The sequence below is a fragment of the Dreissena polymorpha genome, chromosome 14 (genome assembly GCF_020536995.1).
Source record: "Dreissena polymorpha isolate Duluth1 chromosome 14, UMN_Dpol_1.0, whole genome shotgun sequence".
NCBI classification, from domain to species: domain Eukaryota; kingdom Metazoa; phylum Mollusca; class Bivalvia; order Myida; family Dreissenidae; genus Dreissena; species Dreissena polymorpha.
In genome coordinates this window covers 55,685,992-55,707,152 of record NC_068368.1, presented here as the reverse complement: position 1 = coordinate 55,707,152, position 21,161 = coordinate 55,685,992, and the positions used below count along the sequence as shown (strand labels likewise).

The 21,161-nt window shown below is 37.2% G+C and overlaps 2 protein-coding genes across 6 annotated transcripts; both read right to left on the bottom strand.

The window, feature by feature from the left end:
• Nucleotides 1–7,342: 7,342 nt before the first annotated feature.
• Nucleotides 7,343–8,679, bottom strand: LOC127857645 (D(3) dopamine receptor-like). Its single transcript, XM_052394220.1, has one exon. It carries the CDS (start codon nucleotides 8,320–8,322, stop codon nucleotides 7,456–7,458), a length of 867 nt encoding a protein of 288 aa, XP_052250180.1. The 5' UTR covers nucleotides 8,323–8,679; the 3' UTR covers nucleotides 7,343–7,455.
• Nucleotides 8,680–13,895: 5,216 nt separating this feature from the next.
• LOC127857642 (uncharacterized) lies at nucleotides 13,896–18,134 on the bottom strand. Of its 5 annotated transcripts, XM_052394212.1 has the most exons (5): nucleotides 17,956–18,134; nucleotides 15,907–17,576; nucleotides 15,113–15,155; nucleotides 14,513–14,849; nucleotides 13,896–14,248 (listed from the first exon to the last, which is right to left on the bottom strand). In XM_052394212.1, the coding sequence occupies exons 1-2, from the start codon at nucleotides 18,031–18,033 to the stop codon at nucleotides 16,494–16,496; spliced, it is 1,161 nt and encodes a 386-aa protein (XP_052250172.1). In that variant the 5' UTR covers nucleotides 18,034–18,134; the 3' UTR covers nucleotides 13,896–14,248; nucleotides 14,513–14,849; nucleotides 15,113–15,155; nucleotides 15,907–16,493. The 5 variants fall into 5 exon arrangements, with proteins under 5 accessions (XP_052250172.1, XP_052250173.1, XP_052250175.1 ...); XM_052394213.1 differs by having other exon boundaries at nucleotides 14,513–15,155; XM_052394215.1 differs by lacking the exon at nucleotides 15,113–15,155.
• Between the last annotated feature and the right edge of the window lie 3,027 nt (nucleotides 18,135–21,161).

The following is a 21,161-nucleotide window of genomic DNA, read 5'->3' as shown; positions in this document are numbered from 1 at the left end:
CAAGAAAAACTTCGAAATTTTAAATATTTGGGTTGGTTTCCGTGTTAATTGGGGAAAATTAGCAAGAAAAACTTCGAAATTTTAAATATTTGGGTTGGTTTCCATGTTAATTGGGGAAAATTAGCAAGAAAAACTTCGAAATTTTAAACATTTGGGTTGGTTTCCATGTTAATTGGGGAAAATTAGCAAGAAAAACTTCAAAATATTTGGGTTGGTTTCCGTGTTATTTGGGGAAAATTAGTAAGAAAAACTTCGAAATTTTAAATGTTTGGGTTGTGAATTCTTCCCCTTGGGAATTATGGGTGTTTTTTATATGCCTGTTTTAAAAAAACGGGACTTATTATAGTTTAACTTTAACGGCGGGCGGGCAGAAGGGCGGGTCGATGGGAGGGCGGGCGGGCGGCGTCATGTTCAAATATGGGTCATGCTGGGTCAAAAACTAGGTCACAGGGTCACTGTAACCATTTCAAGCATTTAGCATGGTGTCCGCTCTCTAATTGAAGTAGTTGTCATCCGATCTTCACCAAATTTGGTCAAAAATTGTCTAGACAATGTCTAGACAATATCTACATGTAGGTCAAGTTCAAATATGGGTTGTGCCAGGTTAAAAACTAGGTCACAAGCTCACTTAGTGCATTTCAAGCATTTAGGAGGTTTTCGCTCTCTAATTGAAGAAGTTTTCATCAGATCTTCATCAACTTTGGTCAGAAGCTGTGTCTAGATGATATGTAGGTCAAGTTCAAATATGGGTCATGGTAAAGTTATCAAGTGGTCCAAAGCCTTAAAACTGGCGTATCTTGTGACAGTTTGGCACTCTTGTTATTTGATGGTACTTAATTTCATAAACCCATTAACAATATTCTTTTACATGAGCTTGTGCTGTAATGTTCAGTTTCAGTGCTTATTTTATTTGTTCCCTTCCAGATAGTTTGCTTTTTGAATGCCATTGATGCAACATTCCTTCCTATTGGGAAATTCTTTTATGGCTATTGGGAGATGTGTATTTTTTCCTCCCTCAATTGAAAAAGTGCCTTTTATGAGTACTTAATTAAGAAGGAAAAAAAACCTGTTTGCTTCATGTATAGTTTTATTCTGCAATTAATGCTAGCTTTGGGACAAAGAAGTTAGGTTATTGCAAATACAACATTCCATTTACTAGTTGAACATTTCTACTACTAATGGCTGCATTATACTTTCATGTAACCAGTGTACCAAATAGATATGGAGCACTTTACAAGGCTATATGCATGATAGCTTTGGTAGGGGCTGGTATTCTAAAGCTCCTATGGTAAAACGTAACGTCAGCTGTTCTTAAGATACATTTTTAGATACAATTTTTTAAAGAAGAGATCCAATGTTTTCTGCTTTCTTAAGGATACAATATTAATAATTTATGGATGTTGTCTTGTTTGGAACATATCAATAGGTTTATTAGCCGGATTTTTTTCGAAAAAATCTCGGCTTATAGATTGATGTTGTCGGGGGGGCGGGCGGGGTGGCGGCGTGCTCGAAAATGTTAAAGTTCTTATTTCATGGTATAACTTTGGTATGCTTGGACCTAGAGTCTTCAAACTTGACATGAAGGTTGGCCAGGATTAACAGATGACCACTGGTCATTTCAAGGTCATTCATTTGAAGGTCAAGGTCACTGTGACCTTCAATATAAAAAATGTTAAAGTTCTTATAACTTTGGTATGCTTGGACCTAGAGTCTTGAAACTTGACATGAAGGTTGGCCATAACTAGTTAGTAACCACTGGTCATTTCAAGGTCATTCATTTGAAGGTCAAGGTCACTGTGACCTTTAATGTAAAAATGTTAAAGTTCTTATTTCATGGTATAACTTTGGTATGCTTGGACCTAGAGTCTTCAAACTTGACATGAAGGTTGGCCAGGATTAACAGATGACCACTGGTCATTTCAAGGTCATTCATTTGAAGGTGAAGGTCACTGTGACCTTCAATATAAAAATGTTAAAGTTGTTATAACTTTGGTATGCTTGGACCTAGAGTCTTGAAACTTGACATGAAGGTTGGCCAGAACTAGTAAGTAACCACTGGACATTTCAAGGTCATTCATTTGAAGGTCAAGGTCACTGTGACCTTTAATGTAAAAATGTTAAAGTTCTTATTTCATGTTATAACTTTGGTATGCTTGTACCTAGAGTCTTCAAACTTGAAATAAAGATTGGCCAGTACTAGAAGATGACCACTGGTCATTTCAATGTCATTCATTTGAAGGTCAAGGTCACTGTGACCTTAAATGTTAAAATGTTAAAATTGTTATAACTTTGGTATGCTTGGACATAGAGTCTTCAAACTTGACATGAAGGTTTGCAAGCACACTTAGATGACCACTGGTCATTTCAAGGTCATTCATTCTAAGGTCAAGGTCACTGTGACCTTGAATGTAAAAATGTTAAAGTTCTTATAACTTTGGTAGGTAAAAATGTTAAAGTTCTTATTCCATGTTATAACTTTGGTATGCTTGTACCTAGAGTCTTCAAACTTGACATAAAGGTTGGCCAGTACTAGAAGATCACCACTGCTCATTTCAATGTCATTCATTTGAAGGTCAAAGTCACTGTGACCTTCAATGTTAAAATGTTAAAATTGTTATAACTTTGGTATGCTTGCTCATGCCTTGAAAAGTACTTACATTTCATTTTGACCTTTGAACAATATTTCAGTAATTTAAGTATTGCATTGACAAAAACACGAAAGGTACTTTCCTGTCATTTAAATCAAAAATCTGGCTTCAATGCGGTCATCTCCGACCGCGGAACTCTTGTTGTAACAATGTTGTGAAACTGGTTGTGAGCTTGTGAAATATTGAGACAGAAGTGTTTATTAATGAGAATACATGTATGTTACTGGTGACTCATGATGCTAGCGATGCATACTTATCTCGAATGAAAATCTGTTGTACTATATGATGAATTCGATCATGTACCTCAGAAAAATGTATGCATACATGTTTTATATTGTACAAATACTATTGTATGTTAAGTGTACATGTACTTTTTGTTGCGTATATATGTATGTTAATACATTGTATTTCCTGTAAATGTGTGCTTACAAGAAAAAAAACAACTAAAAACATGCCATGATAAGAAAGAGTATTATTACTTTGATGAATTTTGTGTTGATTTTTGTGTAACAATATCATTTGTTTGTGTTACTGACGAACCTCATCTATGTTACCGTTTCATTGTGGTATTTTCAAGAAATTGTGTTTCATTGTACTTCTTAATGCAATTATGTTGTTAAAGTGATCATTTGTTTTTGTTTTTAATAAGGAACTTTCGTTGAGCTTGATGTATCTGTCTCAATGATTTACTGAATGTGCATGCGTGTTTGTCTGTTCTAGCTCATGGAGACTGTTACTTCATTATTCATCAGGCTGATTTAAACAATTAGATTCTGCAAATATTGACCGTTGACAAAAAGTACCATTCTAGCTCAGCTGTCATTCTTATCCTACACTTATATCTATGTGCCCTACTCTTATGCTTATTTTTGATAGAAAAAAATATGCTTTAGACACATGTTCATCCTGAGGCGACTATGTGGATAGTGTGACAAAATCGTGTTCCTAAATCAGCGGTCAAGTTTATTCTTGAGGTAAAAGTTGGGCATTATAATAAGGTCAAGTTACTCAAAGGCCAAAGTGGGCTTAATAAAGATTGTTTTGGCTGTTACTGTATCTTTATTCTCGTCAAGGTCACTGCTAAAATTATAAGCATTTTACAGCCGTTGAAGACTGTTACTTCGTCAGTCAAATGACAAATAGTTTACACCTATTTATTTTACCTAATTGCATTTAAAGTGCTTACTACTTATTTCATATTTCCGTTTCCTTGGCCTGGAACCAGTAATTGGTGTGTTTAAGGGGAGATCTAAAAACGCTCCCACAGTGGGGACCTGTGACCTCATGGTTGCTAGGCGGACACCTTATCCACTACGCTATGGCGACCTTATGCCAAATGACACATAGCCTGTATCAGATTGTAGAGAGGACAGGTTGCATGACAAGATTCGGAGGTCAAAATGAACAGCAATTTTGACAACAGACTGAACATTTTGCCATAAAGCATCTAGTCTTTGAACTGCTTATATTTTATTTTTTTGTCCAGTTTAGCCTAGTTTGTTAAAAACATAATATTGTGCATGTTATCTCGAGTATACTTATTAATGCAACTCTTATTCGTTTATATACATGCATTTGTAGTCATTAGTCATTGCAAATTTTCAAATATGTCCCTGTCAGTATAAAAAGTTATTTTATATTGAGACATTTTCAGATCTAGTAATTTTATATTCAGATGTGGCCGTTTTATAGTCAGATTTTTTAGATGTGATCGTTTTATACTTAAATATATTGAGAGTTGTGTATTGCCCTTGTGTTTGTAATCAGATGTAATATATGTAAGTATACTGATATTAATCATACATTGTAAAATACACTTTTGTACACAGCACAGTTCTCCGTTTTCCTTGCAAAAAATAATGACAAATATTCGTTTAAAATTGGCAGCTTAGATAAAACAAACTTGGTTAGCAGAATCTCTTCAATATTATACAAATAACTTACATAGAAACCGTCTTATATATAGTATTAGGTACACCAACATGCTTTCAAGGGGCCTTTTCACGTTTTGGTAAATTGACAAAATTAAAAAAAAGTTTCATATTTGCAAATTTCGTTTTAGTTATGGTATTTGTGAGGAAACAGTAATACTGAACATTTACCATGCTCTAAAATAGCCATTCTATGCATCTTTCGACGATTTAAAAACCTGATAATTATAAAGCGTTGCAACGCGAAACGATTGAATACTTTGGAGAGTTTTGTTGCTGTTGTTATATTTTGTGAAACTACGAGGATTGCTTATATAAAGTATAAAATACATCCTTTATTGTATGAGCGCGGATGGCGGTCTAATTGGTAGACTTTTACTCCAGGGGTCAGTGGTTCGAGCCCTATTGAGGGTTACTTTTTTATGCCCCCGGATCGAAAGATCGGGGGTATATTGTTTTTGGCCTGTCTGTCTGTCTGTCCTTGTGTCAGTCAGTCATTGTATGTGTGTGTCACAAACTTTAACCTTGGTTAAAGTTTGATAACTTTTGCGTTATTGAAGATAGCAACTTCATATTTTGCGTGCATGGGTATCTCACGGAGCTGCACATTTTGAGTGGTGAAAAGTCAAGGTCAAGGTCATCCTTCAAGATCAAAGGTCAAATATCATTGTATTTTTCTTTCCTAAAACTTTAGCCTTCGTTAAAGTTTGGTCATAACTTTTTTAATATTGAAGATAGCAACTTGATATTTGGCATGCATGTGTATCTCATGGAGCTGCATGAGTGGTGAAAGGTCAAGGTCATCCTTCAAAGTCAAAGGTCAAATGTATGGCTTCAAAGCGACGCAATAGGGGGCTTTGTGTTTCTGACAAACACATCTCTTGTTTTCTTTTTTAATTGTATCCTTGATTTTTAGATCCAATGTTTACATTTATCAATATAAAGTAGTTAATTACAAAGGTTACACATGTGTTGCAAACGATAATGGATTTTGCTATATGGTGATATCGACCGTTCTCAGAAAGCACTCTTGGAGTGTTCCATTCCCATGGCAGCTACATTGTTTACGTACCAATCATCGACGCATTAGAAATCACATCTTGCCTTAAAACTGTTGACAAAGCCATCCAGTTGGCGCTAGTAAATCAACATACAACTACTAGTATGTTTGAACTTGGGGTGTGCCGTTTTATATTAGCCCTACGTCCTAAATGACAAGCACACAGTCGCCAATGGTTATTTCGAAGCATATCCGCGACAACGCCGCTCAGGGGCAGAACTGAAAATATTTTAAATCATTTTTAGCTCGGCGTTTTCGGAGAAAACCCGAGGTATTGTCATAGCCAGCTCGTCATCCGACGTCCGCCGTAGGCGCCGTGCTAAAACCTTAACATTGGCTCTAAAATCAAAATGCTTCCACCTACAACTTTGAAATTTCATATGTAGATGCACCTCGATGAGTTCTACACGCCACACCCATTTTTGGGTCACTTGGTCAAAGGTCAAGGTCACTGTGACCTCTAATATAAAACTTTAACGTGGGCTCTAAAAGCAAAGTGCTTCCACCTACAACTTTGAAACTCATATGCAAATGCACCTTGATGAGTTCTACACGCCACACCCATTTTTGGGTCACTAGGTCAAAGGTCAAGATTACTGTGACTTTACTATAAAACTTTAACATTGGCTCTAAAATAAAGTGCTTCCACCTACAACTTTGAAACTTCATATGTACCGGTAGATGCACCTTGATGAGTTCTACACGCCACACCCATTTTGGGGTCACTAGGTCAAAGGTCAAGGTCATTGTGACTTCTAAAAAAACTCTGACAAGCACCTGTAGCCGAGCGTAACACCCGTTATGCGGTGCTCTTGTTCTGAAATTGCATCGTGTCTGTTCGATTAGCGCAGTGGTTGATAACGCGCGCTTCTCACAAAGGCAACACAGGTTACCCCCGTTCACTGTTGCATATGAGTTTGGTTATTGGTCACCATTCCGGACAGTGGGTTTTCCTTCGGGCACTCCGGCTTCCGACACAATACCACAACAAAATTAAAAAATCTTTCAGAAACAACAAAATAGCTGAAATTTACAGCTACAGCTAGGTAGGATTGCAAGAACAAGCTCATGACTCGAAATGCAGCCTCGGGCGCGGAAGAAAGTCATAAACTTGGAAACACACACCATTTCATTGTTTGGCTGGAGAGAACGTGTACGTGTAACTTTAATGTTTAACTCATTTATGCCTAGTGGACTCTCCCATCCTTCTAAATTGGATAAATTTATTTCCAACATTGGGGATGTCTAGTAAATTTATTTATATATTTAGAATATTTTTTACAGAAATTCCTTTACGCAAACAGCTCAGACCCTGATGAGACGCCGCATCATGCGGCGTCTCATCTGGGTCTACGCTGTTTGCCAAGGTCTTTTTTGCTAGACGCTAGGCATAAATGAGTTAAGATTTGGTGATGAATTCAAATATATTGCGGAATGACGGAATACAATTGAATAGCTAAGCATATGCGTAATTTTTAACCAGGCGATTCTAGATTCTAGAAATAAATGTTGACTGCTGTGCTTGATTAGTCAGACGTTCATATTCATGGCCACGACTTAAAAAAAGTTTTACGAATACAGTCATTTAACATATCTCAAAATTATAAACCGGGCCATTCTAAACTTTTTATTTTAATATCTAATGCAATAATATCAGTATTTACCAAGGCTTTCATATACTAGAGATTTACAAAGAGGTCACAAATATTGCATGGACAGTGAACATATAGTGCACGGTAGGGCTATCACGAAACAATATACATGTTTACGATAAAGATAATAATATTAGACGTCTATCAATACACATAAAAAAGTGTTATGACACAGAGGCGTGGTAAGAATTCCTAATTGTTTTCTTGCACATTATCACGTGTTTGAAAGCTGTCCGTATGTCCGCATTACGGTATCCGTAAATGATCCAGTTTAGGCCGGAATTGAGAACCCCCGGTATCAGTGGGCAGCGCTTGATAAATTGGTAATACTCGCAGTCCCAGAGAGTCACGAATATAATCATCACATTGTACGGTAGCCAACACAAAATGAACGTACCGAGGACTATTACCATGGTGATCAACTGGTACATCTCTTTCGTCGTTCGCGAACGACCCTGGATCGCGTCGCCAATGCGGCTTTTTCCGCTGGCCTTGCGCACTGCTACGAATACCACGATACTGTAGAGGGTGACATTCGCAATTAGGGCTACCAACAGCTGCCAGTCGTTGCTGACCCTGTACCCCTTGTTCCATACTTCCGTCGATAGGCAGGCGGACGCATTGGCGGTAGAATTGGAGAACGTGTTGAGGCCAAATATAGGTAGCAGCCCGTCTAAAATGGTTAATACCCAGCCGATGGCAATCATTAATGCCATTTTTGACTTTGTAAGCATCAAACGCGCCCTCAACGGGTACACTATGGCGATGTACCTTTCGATAGAAATCAGCAACAGATTATAGCATGATGACCCGAGGCTAGTAATGAACAATGCAACCGTCGCTAAGCAGTAATTTTTGTCCGACTTTACCTTGAAGAAATCTCCGAATAAATCGACGGGAATCAGAACGGCTCCGACAATCAAATCCGACACTGCTAGGTTCAGAACCAGCACATGCATGTTACTACGTAACTTCCGGTATTTGATTATGCTGATTATTATAAGTCCGTTACCCACAATAGTTGGGATCATTATACAGAAATATACCGCATGCCATACTGTTAAATACGCGCTCAGATCCGTTATGTAGTACCCATCTTTTTCCATCATGTGAAATCGTTTACATTCAAAGTCTCAATCCGTTCAGTAAATATATTGTTTGTGATACACGCTGGGTACAGCGTGGCGTGGCTAATTCAGATACAAAAAAATTCCCCACGTGTTAGAAGAACCGTTATAAATGCTACATTTGCCTCAACGATCAGAACTTGAATAAAACATTATAAAGCCACTCCGTTATCGGTCGTTAACCTACAATGTCAACCGCTTTACTAAGTACTATTTTAATGCATTAACAACAAACCAAAGGTACCAGTGATGTTCAAACAGCGGCACCTTTTTATCATGTTTTATCGACAAATATTATTTATTGAAAGTCAAATGTACACGGATGTCCTGTTGCTATTCGCTAATGGTGTTTCTTGCATCACGTTGGTTCTTCGAACTGCTCATAACCGGCTGTACATTTTCTAGATTACAGAACGGCGAGCGATCGCATTTACTATAATATGAACCGTTTAAGCAATTACAAAATCAAAGTACTCTGAAAGCGCTCGTGCTAAGCCTTCATTATAAACATGTTTCAATGAAAACGAATATTAACGCGCGTTAACGTCTACACACGTGAAACGGTCGTTCATGTCCGAGCTAATTCGAACGGTGATTGCAAAACGTATCATTAGCTTAAAGTAACGATTATTTGCTTTTTTAGAACTGGTCAGATTTTCCACACGAGCGCTTGAATCTTATCGTTAGGTATTGCTTCAGGGGATCACTTCCATTTATCGAACATCAGAACAATCACCACCAATCTATATACTGTGAAACCATCAACAAAGAGAGGTATATACATTTTTACTATGTGATTAAATGTATAACGCAAGGATTCGTGGTCGATATAGATGTTTTGCGTTTCTTCACTGCACCAGTATAATTACCTCCCTTAGTTTTAATTAGTCAGGTAAACAATATGAAATTGTAACTTGTTCTTCATAAAGTAAGTTAATTGTATGGCTAAAAATAATGTATTAAGCATTAAAAAAGTATTTGATATTTAAGGAATGTGTCTTGTAAAATCCTGCGTTTCGGCTCTTTTCTGTGTAAGTGAAGGAGAAATGCTGATCGGTAATCTCCGTTGAGTGCGGAGGGAATTCGGAAACGTCGGTAGTTTCCGGATCGTGTCTTTCCGTTTGGTAGCAGGCGCTTTGTTCGCCAGTATATAAAGACGCCTAAATCGGCTAAGTGGCAGTGCAACATTCATAACACGTTTGAACATCTTTTCTTTATATGCCCTAAACACGCTGAACAGAGACTAGAACTAAGTGCAGGGGTAATAGCGGCCTTCAAAAACCCACTTATCATTAATCGCGACTCACTGTTGATGCCTCCAAGCGGAATCGCTCCTGTTGTGCGACTGCACGTGTTTAAATTTTTGCGCGACACGGGCTACTTAGATAAAATATAATATTCCGTTGGACTATTAGCGGTAGATAGAAATAACAACACATACCGTCAGTTATATACTGCTTCATTTATTCAAATTAATAATAGCAATCTTATGTACTAATGACGGGCGGGACTCGGACGATGGTCACTTCGGTGTGCACCATATGGCCACTCGTCTGGGCCCGAACTGAACCTAACCATATTATCCCGGCCCTATAGGAAAAATTAAAATAAATAAATAAAAACTCAGATCAATAATGGCAACTTTATGTACTAATGACGGGTGGGTCTCGGACGATGGTCACTCCGGTGTTGTCCATATGGCCACTCGTCTGGGCCCGGCTCGAACTTATATACTATTATTAATTAATTTGGTTCTAAAACTGTACCGTAAAACAATCCATGATATATGTAATTTTAAAGATTCCAATTAATAATGACTATCTTATGTACTTATGACAAGAGGAAAATTGCATCAATAAATAAATAGATATAGAAACACTGCATGTAATGTGCACGCCGAGAACCTATATTTGTATTTGGGGTCCAAATGTACTTTGGATTGGTAGTACATTACAATGCAGTGTCCAATAACACCTTGTTGACGTCAATACATAAATAAACAATACTATAAACAAGGCAAAGATGAGGGAGCTGTCTATAACGAACGTTCGCGGTTTCCTCGTCTGCGCTTTATGATATATAGGAAAATTACACCAATAAATAAATAGATAAAGACTAATAATACTAAAACGACGGAAGGGAACGTCCCCCCCCCCCCCAATACATATGTCACTTGGCCCCTTTCGACCACTATGGATAAGCTCTAAGCCTTCTTTTACAACCAAATAGCGCTCTAGGTAACAAAACCCAGGGTTCCGCGAGACCCTCGCTTTCCTTCTCTTAAGCTGTAATCAGCAACAACGACGAAGGTAGGGGAAAAGCACACAGACAACATACTTCCACGCAGGATCGGAAGACGCAGTAAGTGCGCACGTGGGCAAATTTACCCACAGTGCAACCCCTATAGGTGTAAATATTGTTGTAATTAAATGCGATTAGTTAACATTTTTCCCATATGTACAAGACTTAAACATGTTGAGTAGAGCGTGTCAGCTGGGCCAGAGGGCGCGCCTGAAGAGATATCTCTCGCCCGTGCACTCTGGCTCCGTTGACATGACATCCGTGCACTCTGGCCCCGTTGACATGACATACCCAACATGACAAAAATAAAAATAAAAAGAGAATGGTGACGGTATTTGTTGTTGTTGTTTCCCCTACTGTAGCGTAGGTGATGTTTTCTTGTAGAGTAGTGTAAGTTTTTTCCTTGCATGCCTGTGCCTTGTTACGTTTGACGTTGAATTGCAAACCTTGTATTGCTAACCTGCACGTATTACCCTTGTCACTATGAGGATCAGATCGAATTAGAGGGATGGTCAGCATTAACATCCCAGATCTATTCCCTCCTGAACAAAATGCACTAATACATATAATTACCATCTGTGTAACCACTAGCAATATAAACAGGAAGAAGAACGTGCGCTCTCTCTCTCTCTCTCTCTCTCAAAAACAAATAAAGGCGCGTGAAAATTTTCTCCCAAAGAACGAAAGTGTAGAACCAGGTATTGTCCTCCCTGTACCACCAACAACCAACCAGTCATCTCGGTCCAACCACACAAACGCAGCCCCTTTTCTACTATATTAAACTTCAAAACTATTCTGACCCTTGCAACACCATTAAACACCTGACAATATCCACCAGCACAACAGAGAGAGCCCATGTGAATTTACAACAAGACACAGGGCAATAGAGTTATATCTGTACTAATCTATGTTTATGTACTAACAAGTCCTCCGCGAGGGACGTTAAACGGGGGTGCAGTGTATCGGTGCTGTACACCGGGCACTTAAAAGAACCAGGGGCGCCTCTGGAATCGGGGCGCCCTCTGTATCCCGCTCGAACCCCCACTAACACCTCTTGGGGCGGAGAGCACAAAAACCACACACAAACTATAAGGAATTAACATTAATGCCAATAAGGATAATGATAATCTAGAGATAATAGGAATACTGCAAAAACCATTTTGATAAAAGGCAAACCACTACATAATCCATTAAAAAAAAAAAAAAAAAAAAAAAAAAAAAAAAAGAGCATCTAGTCACATTAAGGTCTCATTGGCCATCGTGCTATGATGTATAATATGACCTTATTTTCTCCCCTGAAGGGTCACAGGGGCAGGTCGATACATCTGTAGTCGAGAAGACGCTGGACGACCTGTAAATAAATCTCAAATACACACACTAAGTGGGGGAGTTCTCTTGCGGATGCTAACGGGACCACATCTAAAGAGAAAGGTTCAGTACTCGCATGAACAGTATTCTGGAGCAGATGGGTATTTACGTTGGCTGCAAGCTTGAAACGGTGCTGCCCGGGCTGCAGAGTTCCTGTTTCTTGTAGAGAGTTTTCAGAGTGTTGGAGACTATGGACCTTGTACAAGGAAGTGACGGAAACTTCACCTAAGGCCTTGGGGTGACGCGGAGCCAGTAGCTTCGCGGAAGACAGTAGCCTCACGGAGGCGGTAGCCAATAGCTTCACGGAAGACGGAGGGTTCGTTGAAGGCATCGGTCCCCTCTTTGGTCGCATTGTATATCTGAAGCGACTCGATTATTTTTAGTTCATAATTAGAAGGCAGGTAGCCTAAGGAAAATTATTAATTACATTGTTATTTGTAATTGGCCTTCCGATGAATTCGGAATGAACATCGTAATTGTGAGGCCGCGCACATAGCGCTCGGTGGCGGTCTCAGGAAGTCGGCGGCTCGCGCTACAAATGTGCTGAGAAGTTTAACGGTTAAAAGGCAATATTTTGTGTATTGGTACTGACTTTTAACATCGCCGGTGTTCTTGCGATTTTTACGAGCATAACATACATGGGTGCATTGTGTACACACCGGTAGTGACGTCACCATCTATGTATAGAATGGACATGGGTGTTGTTTGTTATCCCCTTTGATGGCGATTATTATTGCGACGCACCACTACCAGCATAAATTCTTATTAATAATTAAATGATGCCGTGATATCAAGTGTTTGCAGCTGTCTCGTTCCAGTTTTTGACCTAGACCAACAAGTTACAAAATGTATGAACCTGTTCATACAGAACACTCCCGTACCATTTGCAATGTTTGAGTTTCATATCAGTCCATTAGTTGATAAATTATAAAACACATACTAGCCTAAGACAATCCATATCACCCGTGTTTCGAACTTGATTTCCGTGGATCAATCACCGTAAAATTACAGATACGCTTTACAACAAGTAAACATTAAAACATAAAAGAGCGGATCATTGCATTTCAGAACAAAGCTATCATTTTGTTGTTACAGCTTTTGTTTTCACAACAACATGGCATCAGTTTTCAACTATAATTCTGTGCCAATCTGAAGTTTCAAACAATGGCCAAGTTATTATTTCTGTTATATTTTATATTTGTTGTCTGAAGATAACTTTTTTATTTCCGCAATTGAACTTATTTCTTTAATGGTATGTTTAAACTGGCTTGTTCGCTTTTTTTAACATTTTGAAAATTGTTGGTGAGTGCACAATCTATGTAGCTAATATGACTCAAATGGTCATGTTCGGCCCTGGTAATATTTAAATGTACCCCGGTTAGTCAAAGGTAAACTTAAATGTACCCCGGGTACGGAAAATATAAAACTCCGTTATACTCGCTGCACCATAAGGAGTACAAGTACAATTACTATAAGATACTTATAGGAATCGACCGTTCAGAAAGAGTATATCAAAAGAAGAAAGCAATTCCACGTTTTAAATATATACAGACAAAATAACTTCCTTCGTAATTAATGTTGCCAAATTGAAGATAATGCACCGGTACGTAGACTAAGAAATCGTTTCACGTGGTATTCACTTCTCCTGCAACGCCGAAATAGGATAATCCGTAAGTATATCTTCATAGTAATACGCACCTTTTGAAGAAACATATGTAAAGTATAAGATAATATGATTGCACTTATATAAAGACGGCATATTTATATGAATGGCTACACAATTCACTTATGTAAAAAAAAAACACTGATGAAAATATTATGTTTATTAAGTATGTATGTTATGTAAAAAACACAACAATTAATACCACCACTATTTCTTTAAGCGGTGTGTTTCATTTGTCTAACATCAAGACTATCAACGTTCCATTTAGTATAACAATGTACCTATTCAAAGTGTCCGGAACACGTGCTTCCTTGTTTACGAAGCCTGATCCCCAGTCGTCCGATCATTAAAACAGTTCATTGTCTTCTGATGGCATCACAATCATCGTGGTTTCATCAGCATCCCGCTGTATGGATTGTTGGTCTCTCTTCATTGACCACTCGATTATCCCCCATCCGTGTAGATGGAATTACAGCCATTGGTTCACGTCAACAACATCTTTCAAATCATTATGATTATCCTTTTCAATAAACCTAACTTTATTTGATTATACATATTTAAACAAAGATATATCTGGCGTAGCAGTTTGTATTTGGCAGTTTTTTTTTAAATGAAAACAACGATTTATTACTTCGCGAACATTAAAACATTCGGTCAAATATAAAGATACTTTAATTGGACCAGCTGCTGGTACTCAATTTTTTTTAACTTAACACAACAAACAAAACTTGTTAAAAACAGCAACGATGCAGGGTTAATTACCTGAATATACCCGAATAGCTTTGGGTGTTCTGTGCGTTGAAATTTGCCTCTGCTCATCTTCAGACCATCGAACCATAATAAGCCTTACACAAGTAACGCATACGTGCAAAGAAATCATGCAGTTTTTTTTCAATACCGATGTATGCACTATCACTAATCCAGAGAAATGTACATTACTTTATATGTACTAAATACTATGAAACCATATTTCTCATATTTATTTATTTTTCATTTTTTAATGGCAGGGTGTGTGGCGATTGAGAACCCATTGCTGAATATCTTTGTCTCTTTGTCTGTCTTCATCATCCTCCCGAAACCTCTTTATTTTAAGAGAAATCTACAAAATAAGCACCAATTTCATGTATTTAATGGTAGACATGAGGTATTATTTCAGCAAACCGCATAGATACCACATGGTCACTTTCATTTTCCCATATTAAATCAAATATAAAACAAGCATTAATAGCATCTTATGTGCTCTTGGGAAAACATAATTTAAAAACTTACACTAGTAAAAATATAATTGCATCAATAGAATTTGAATTAAATAAATATGCACAAGACAAAGTTTCGCAAAATCGGTATGAAACAGAGATCAACCTCTTGGCGATCACAACTCAACGGAAAGATAAAAAGTCATCGTCTGAAAATAAAGAAAATAAAAACAACTTGTTACTTTTAACTTTCAGAACAGAACAAAACACAATTTATATTGCGCAAACAGTTTTAATGTGGCGAATTTTCAACCATACTAATTATTCAATATAAATGCATTGCCCGATTCTAAAAAATCAATTATGCTACACATAACAAACAATTAAAACATACCATAATTGAAGCAAAACAAACAAAACACCAAAATGAGTCGCGTTCAGAGAAAACTCGGCATAATGCATGTGTGAAAAGTGTCGTCCCCGATTAGCCTGTGTAGTCCGCACAGGCTAATCAGGGACGCCACTTTCCGCTGTTATGACATTTTTTGTTTAAAGGAAGTCTCTTCTTAGCAAAAGTCCAAGTTAGGCGGAAAGTGTCGTTCCTGATTAGCCTTTGTGGACTGCACAGGATAATATGGGACGACACTTTACGTACATGCATTATGCCCAGTTTTCTCAGAACACGACTTAAATAATTCGATATAAGACTTGCTATTGAATAGCCGTTTCACAGAGCTATAAATGATTTGTATTGCCCGTCTTATTTAAATAAACAGACAAATAAAATTTTACCTTTTTGGAATGTTCAACTACATTATATCATTCCCATAATCCCTCTGCTAAATAGCATGCATAATACCAAAACAAAAAAAAAGTATTTTTCAAAACGAGAATAATTTCATTTATTTCAACGTTTAAATTCACAATTACGGGTTTTGTCATTATTGCCGACCTACTTACATTGGATGGGTTAGGGTGTCTCGAATATGTAATGAGCTGCTCAGTTGCCAGGTAATTATTCCAGGGGGTCCGGGCGGTGCTCGGGAAGGTGTCTTCCGGGGTCGGGAGATGGGCCAGGGTTAGGAATGTCCTGCTCATCTAGCCAACGGTTTGTCGGTATTTTAATGTATTATCCTGCTGTAACGTATATTGCTTTGGTGGTCCGGCATTAATTTCGATATCACACACTAAAGTGAAGTCCTGATCAAGCACGTGGCTAAATCAAGAGTTATCATACACTAGCTTCTGCGATTTACTAGTCGCACTTTTACCCTAGTTCCTGATTTTTTATGTTATTGAATACAACTGTGTTTTTCTTCAAGCCACTAATAAAATGTTTTTCCCATAGTGGTTTATCAGTAAACAGCTATATATTAACGTTTTGCACAATTAAAAATATGGAAACAAAACTCAAGTCACAACACAAACACGAAAACTGAAAAATATTAATCTATTAAAGCTGCTTTATTTTTTGGCTTTCTTCAAAAAAATCTAATCAACAGATAAGTTGTTTTTTTCTTATTTTATTTTATTTTTACTTTTTCTTCTTATTTTCTTCTAAAAAATCTTTTTAACAGTTTTGCGATTTTTGACTGTTTGCGTCTGCTCTCTTCCACATGAACATCTGGCAACGCGTCTGCAACACTCTCATTTTCCCGACTCTTGCAGCTTTCAACACTTGTTGCGTTAAACGTGTGAGGATCAAAAACTGCAGCTGTTGCATTTTGTGTTTCTTCGTTATTATTATCATAATCAATCTCATCAACATCCCCCTTGCGATAGTCAACGTTTTCCGACTTTTCATCAGTATCTTCAATATGGAAGGGTGGTTCTAATTGAGTGTCATCATTTTGAAGTTCTGCTTGTACGTGAGATTCTTTTACAAACGAAGTGACAGTCACGTTACTTTTTACGACGGGTAACTGTGTTTCTCGAGAAATACTTTCGTCAGAGAAGCACAAGGAGAAAGAAGATTTGGAGGAGACAAGGGAATTCCGAAAGGGAGATGAACTGGTGTCCCGAACATCCGACAACGCGTCTGCAACACTCTCAATTTCTTTACTCGTGTAGCTTTCAACACATGTTGTGTTCGGCAGGTGAGGATCACATTCAAAAACTGGAGCTGTTTCGTTTAGTGTTACTTCGTTATTGATTCTGCGGACATATTTCGGGTTTTCAACGATTTTCACCTCGTCTCTGTGTGTTTTACACCAAAACCAGGCGCAGCTATTGTCAACAGCATTGTCATCAACATCATCTTTGGGACGTTTTGGGACAATATCATAAACATCCCTAGTGCAATATTCAACGTTGTCCGAGTATTCGAGTTCTGCTTGTACGAGAGCTTCTTTTACAATTGAGTTGACGGTCCGCTCCGACGACGACGTTTCAGTGGAGCTCATGTCGGAATCCGTTGAGCTTGAGCTGCTCGTATCTGGAGGCATCCATCGCCAGCTTGTCATACTTGACGTAATGTCATATCTATTATCTGGACTTACAACACTAGTTGCAGAAACGACCGACCGGATGCTCATTTCTCTGATAACAATTTTAACCCACACATCCGGGTCGTTGGAGTTCGGGTCATAGAAGGAACACCTCGGGTCAAATTGGTAATTCTGAAGGGCATCCTGCACGTGAGGGAGAAAAACGAAATTCAGTCGCGCGTTGAATTGTGAGCGAAGCATCTTTCGCTCAATCCATTTGTTAGTACAGAAATAAAAACATTGTGATTTAACTACGTTTTTCTCGTTCAACAAAATATGAGTGCAAAGATCGATATGCCTAAAGTTTTACTTTTGGTATAGATGAAAGCTGGATGAAATGTGGAAATAAAAAATATATGTAAAGCTTTGTTGAAATTTTCCCAAGAGTGATATATCATCAGGCCAAGTACTTTCATCTACTTATTTTACACATCTTGATTAAAATCAATGTTATACAAAGATGTCAATAAAAAGGCTTGATATATGTAACAAACAAAATCGTAATATTTCATTAAAAAAATACCTCTCGGCTGCTAGCCGATTCTTCAATCACCACCTCTACATCACTTGTGCGTTTAGGGGTGCATGGGCAATTACCCATTCTATAAATCTTCAATAATTTATGCAATGATACCAGCAACAAATAATACACTTCGTTCGATAACAGAGCGCAGTTGATAAATGACTTCCGTTGTCAAGATGACGACGTCATTTTAAATAATACGCATGCGCCTTATATGAACGTCATGACGTCACAATAAAGACAAGAGTTTTCGTTCTTAGTTAACATAGACAGACAAACAGACGGATGGACGGCGGGCTGACGGACGGAAGGACGGACGGACACAAGACAGACACATACACAAACACACAGATAGACACACAAAGAGTTTATTCAGATTTAAGGGTATACAAAAGTACATCGTCTTAATCTTTTACACAGTATCCTCTGTCTCCTTTCTAGGTAAAACAACATAACATTGACAACAAAATTAATAATATTTATTTAAATACAAATACAAATAAATAAAATTGATGGTAAGAACTAGTGGGTTATATCAAAGTACTAAAGTGTAGTGAACAGTATTATTAAGAATCGCATTTCTCATAACAAAAGCTTTTTTGATAAATGTACATGTACATCCATTATAAATTATTGAGTTGTCACATGAACTTAGTGGCCTGTGGAATTTAAATACAGATGGGTTGATAACAAATGTACGGCTACGATATTTTTCTCGACTCAGTGTAACGTCGGTATATACATATATAGTGGTATTTATCTTCTAAATCAAAGTCCCTACAACCAAGACAATAGCGCTCATTTAATATGGTTAGGGTGCAATTAATGACGATGGGTACAGATATGTGAACGAGTGTGGTATTATTAATATGCTTGAATACGTAAAAATGTAGCAAACTACATGCAAGGTGCTTAAATTTATTTAATATAAACAACAACTTATGCAGTCCATATTGCCCATAGTGAACATAAATACATTGATACAAATGTTACGAATATAAAAACCTCACTTTCCTTATTCCCGGAATACATATTAAATGCATATTTAAAAATATGATTTACACTCAAATATGGCTCTAAATTGATGCCTGCACGTGAATGTGTATATATAAGAGTCCGTTCCATATAGGATGCATATTTATGAGTGTCATTTTTTTGAGACAATAACCTACGGATAAGTTGGGTCGAACGTGTATAATTAATCTTGAACTCATGTTGTACCTTCACTATATTTACTGCAAAATCACCTTTACGTACTTTTTAATTTAAATAATTACGCAAATTATGACTCTACAAGGCGAGTACATATATTTAAATCCGGACACATTTGTCAGTTTTTCATTGCTGATTGGCAAATCTCTACATTAGAATTAACTCTTTATGTTTACACCTTTTGTAAGTTTTAAAATCCCGTTTTATACATAACATATAAATATCATTCAATATAGAGAAAAAATGTAAAAAAAAAGAAATGCCTTTAAAAAGGCCCCATACATCTGCTATTTAAATTTTAAAAGTATGTAAACATTCGGAAAGTTCACTAATAAACATACAAAGGAAAGATCAGATACCACGTACGTGCACATTAGGTATCCAAAATACCTAAAGATAACTCACCTTTCGCATATGAATTGCTTTTATTTTGTTTTTTTTATGTATACCTTTTTTTACATCAACTTTACTTTGACACGTTCTTAGTGAATCGACGTCATGTACTGTGTCACACGCATACCACACAATACAAGGTACTCATACATGTAATTAACCCAACAATTCCATCGTAATACATCGCACAAACACACACACACACGCACGCACACAAACACACACACACACACGCACGCACGCACGCACGCACGCACGCACGCACGCACGCACACACACACACACACACACACACACACACACACACACACACACACACACACACCGCAGCCACAATCACTTTTGGCATAATATGTAGCCTGTTTTTTATTTCTTTTATTTGAGTCGTATTATTGCCTCTTTCTCATCTGCAGTCCTTTTTCATCTTTTTTCTTACGTATACGTTTTTAAGCCTCTTGACGTTCGCGTTCAATCTTCTCCGATCTGTTTTTTCATATCATTTTATCCACCAGCATTATGTTGCTTTTAATATTCATGTACTCATCTAGTCATTAGGCTTCTTCTTACCGTTCGTGCTCCTAAATACATACTGAGGACCTTCGGTGTATCCAATTTGCGGAAATCTGCTGGGATTTGTGTATGACTCTGGCCACATAACAAATCGATCACATTTTGTTATTTTGCATGATTAAGGTCTTCACATATGCGAAAATTGACGTGTTTGACATTAACTAGCTCTTGAATGTGTGCACATATTCTTTGTTTAGCGTAAAGATAAACACAAAATAAATTAAATAAAATGGGCATGCTTTTATTATTAATGAACGTTAATAGACTCCTCTTTCCAAAATCACGCCTACCCCTATGCAGCCGATGTGTCGAATAAACAAAATTCAAAGTGCAGCAATAAATGACGTGGGCTTCCCTTGTTAAAATGAAAAAATATACTTATTTGAATCACCATCAACTTGTCAAACACTTAAATGTCAATTAATATATATTATCAACGGAAAAACGTGTCCACCAGTTTGACATTCATCAAGTGTGTTATTATTATAATCAGAAAAAAATGTCGACGTAAATAAAAGAAACGTTAAAATATGACATTCAATTTTTTGCTATATTTATTTCATATGATACAATATGATCAACTAATAACGGAAAGATGCATAACAAGTAAGCACGAATGTTACGGTATTAACTATGTTACAAATATGCATGATATTTATGGGTCCGTGTATATTCCGTATTATTATACTGCATTCAACAACACGAAACATTAAAATAAACGCATACAAGTTAATAGATTTATTCCGAGTTTTTTTCTAATAACTGAAACAAAAATAAAATACTTAAATGTAATACAACCGCCGTGCAAGAGATTGAGCTGGATCATTCCCTGCCTTCATATCCAACCATGTGATGTCAGCCTAGCCACGTGGTTCAATCATTTTGCCGTTGCTATTTTTACTTGTTTTAAGTTAGGTTTTATATGTTTTATTATAAACCTAAACTTATCAACTATTGTTAAAAAATACAAAAAATGAGACTACTTTTCAGAATATAATACTTAAACAAAATTTTTAATTCTACCGAATCTG

What these genes read in the sequence shown, in the direction of transcription:
- LOC127857642 (XM_052394214.1), bottom strand. Translation starts at nt 18,033, where the DNA reads ATGGGTAATTGCCCATGCACCCCTAAACGCACAAGTGATGTAGAGGTG. An exon ending in AATCGGCTAGCAGCCGAGAG is followed by an intron (nt 17,577 to 17,955) that starts GTATTTTTTTAA and finishes CCTCACGTGCAG; the next exon opens with GATGCCCTTCAGAATTACCA.
- LOC127857645 (XM_052394220.1), bottom strand. Translation starts at nt 8,322, where the DNA reads ATGATCCCAACTATTGTGGGTAACGGACTTATAATAATCAGCATAATC.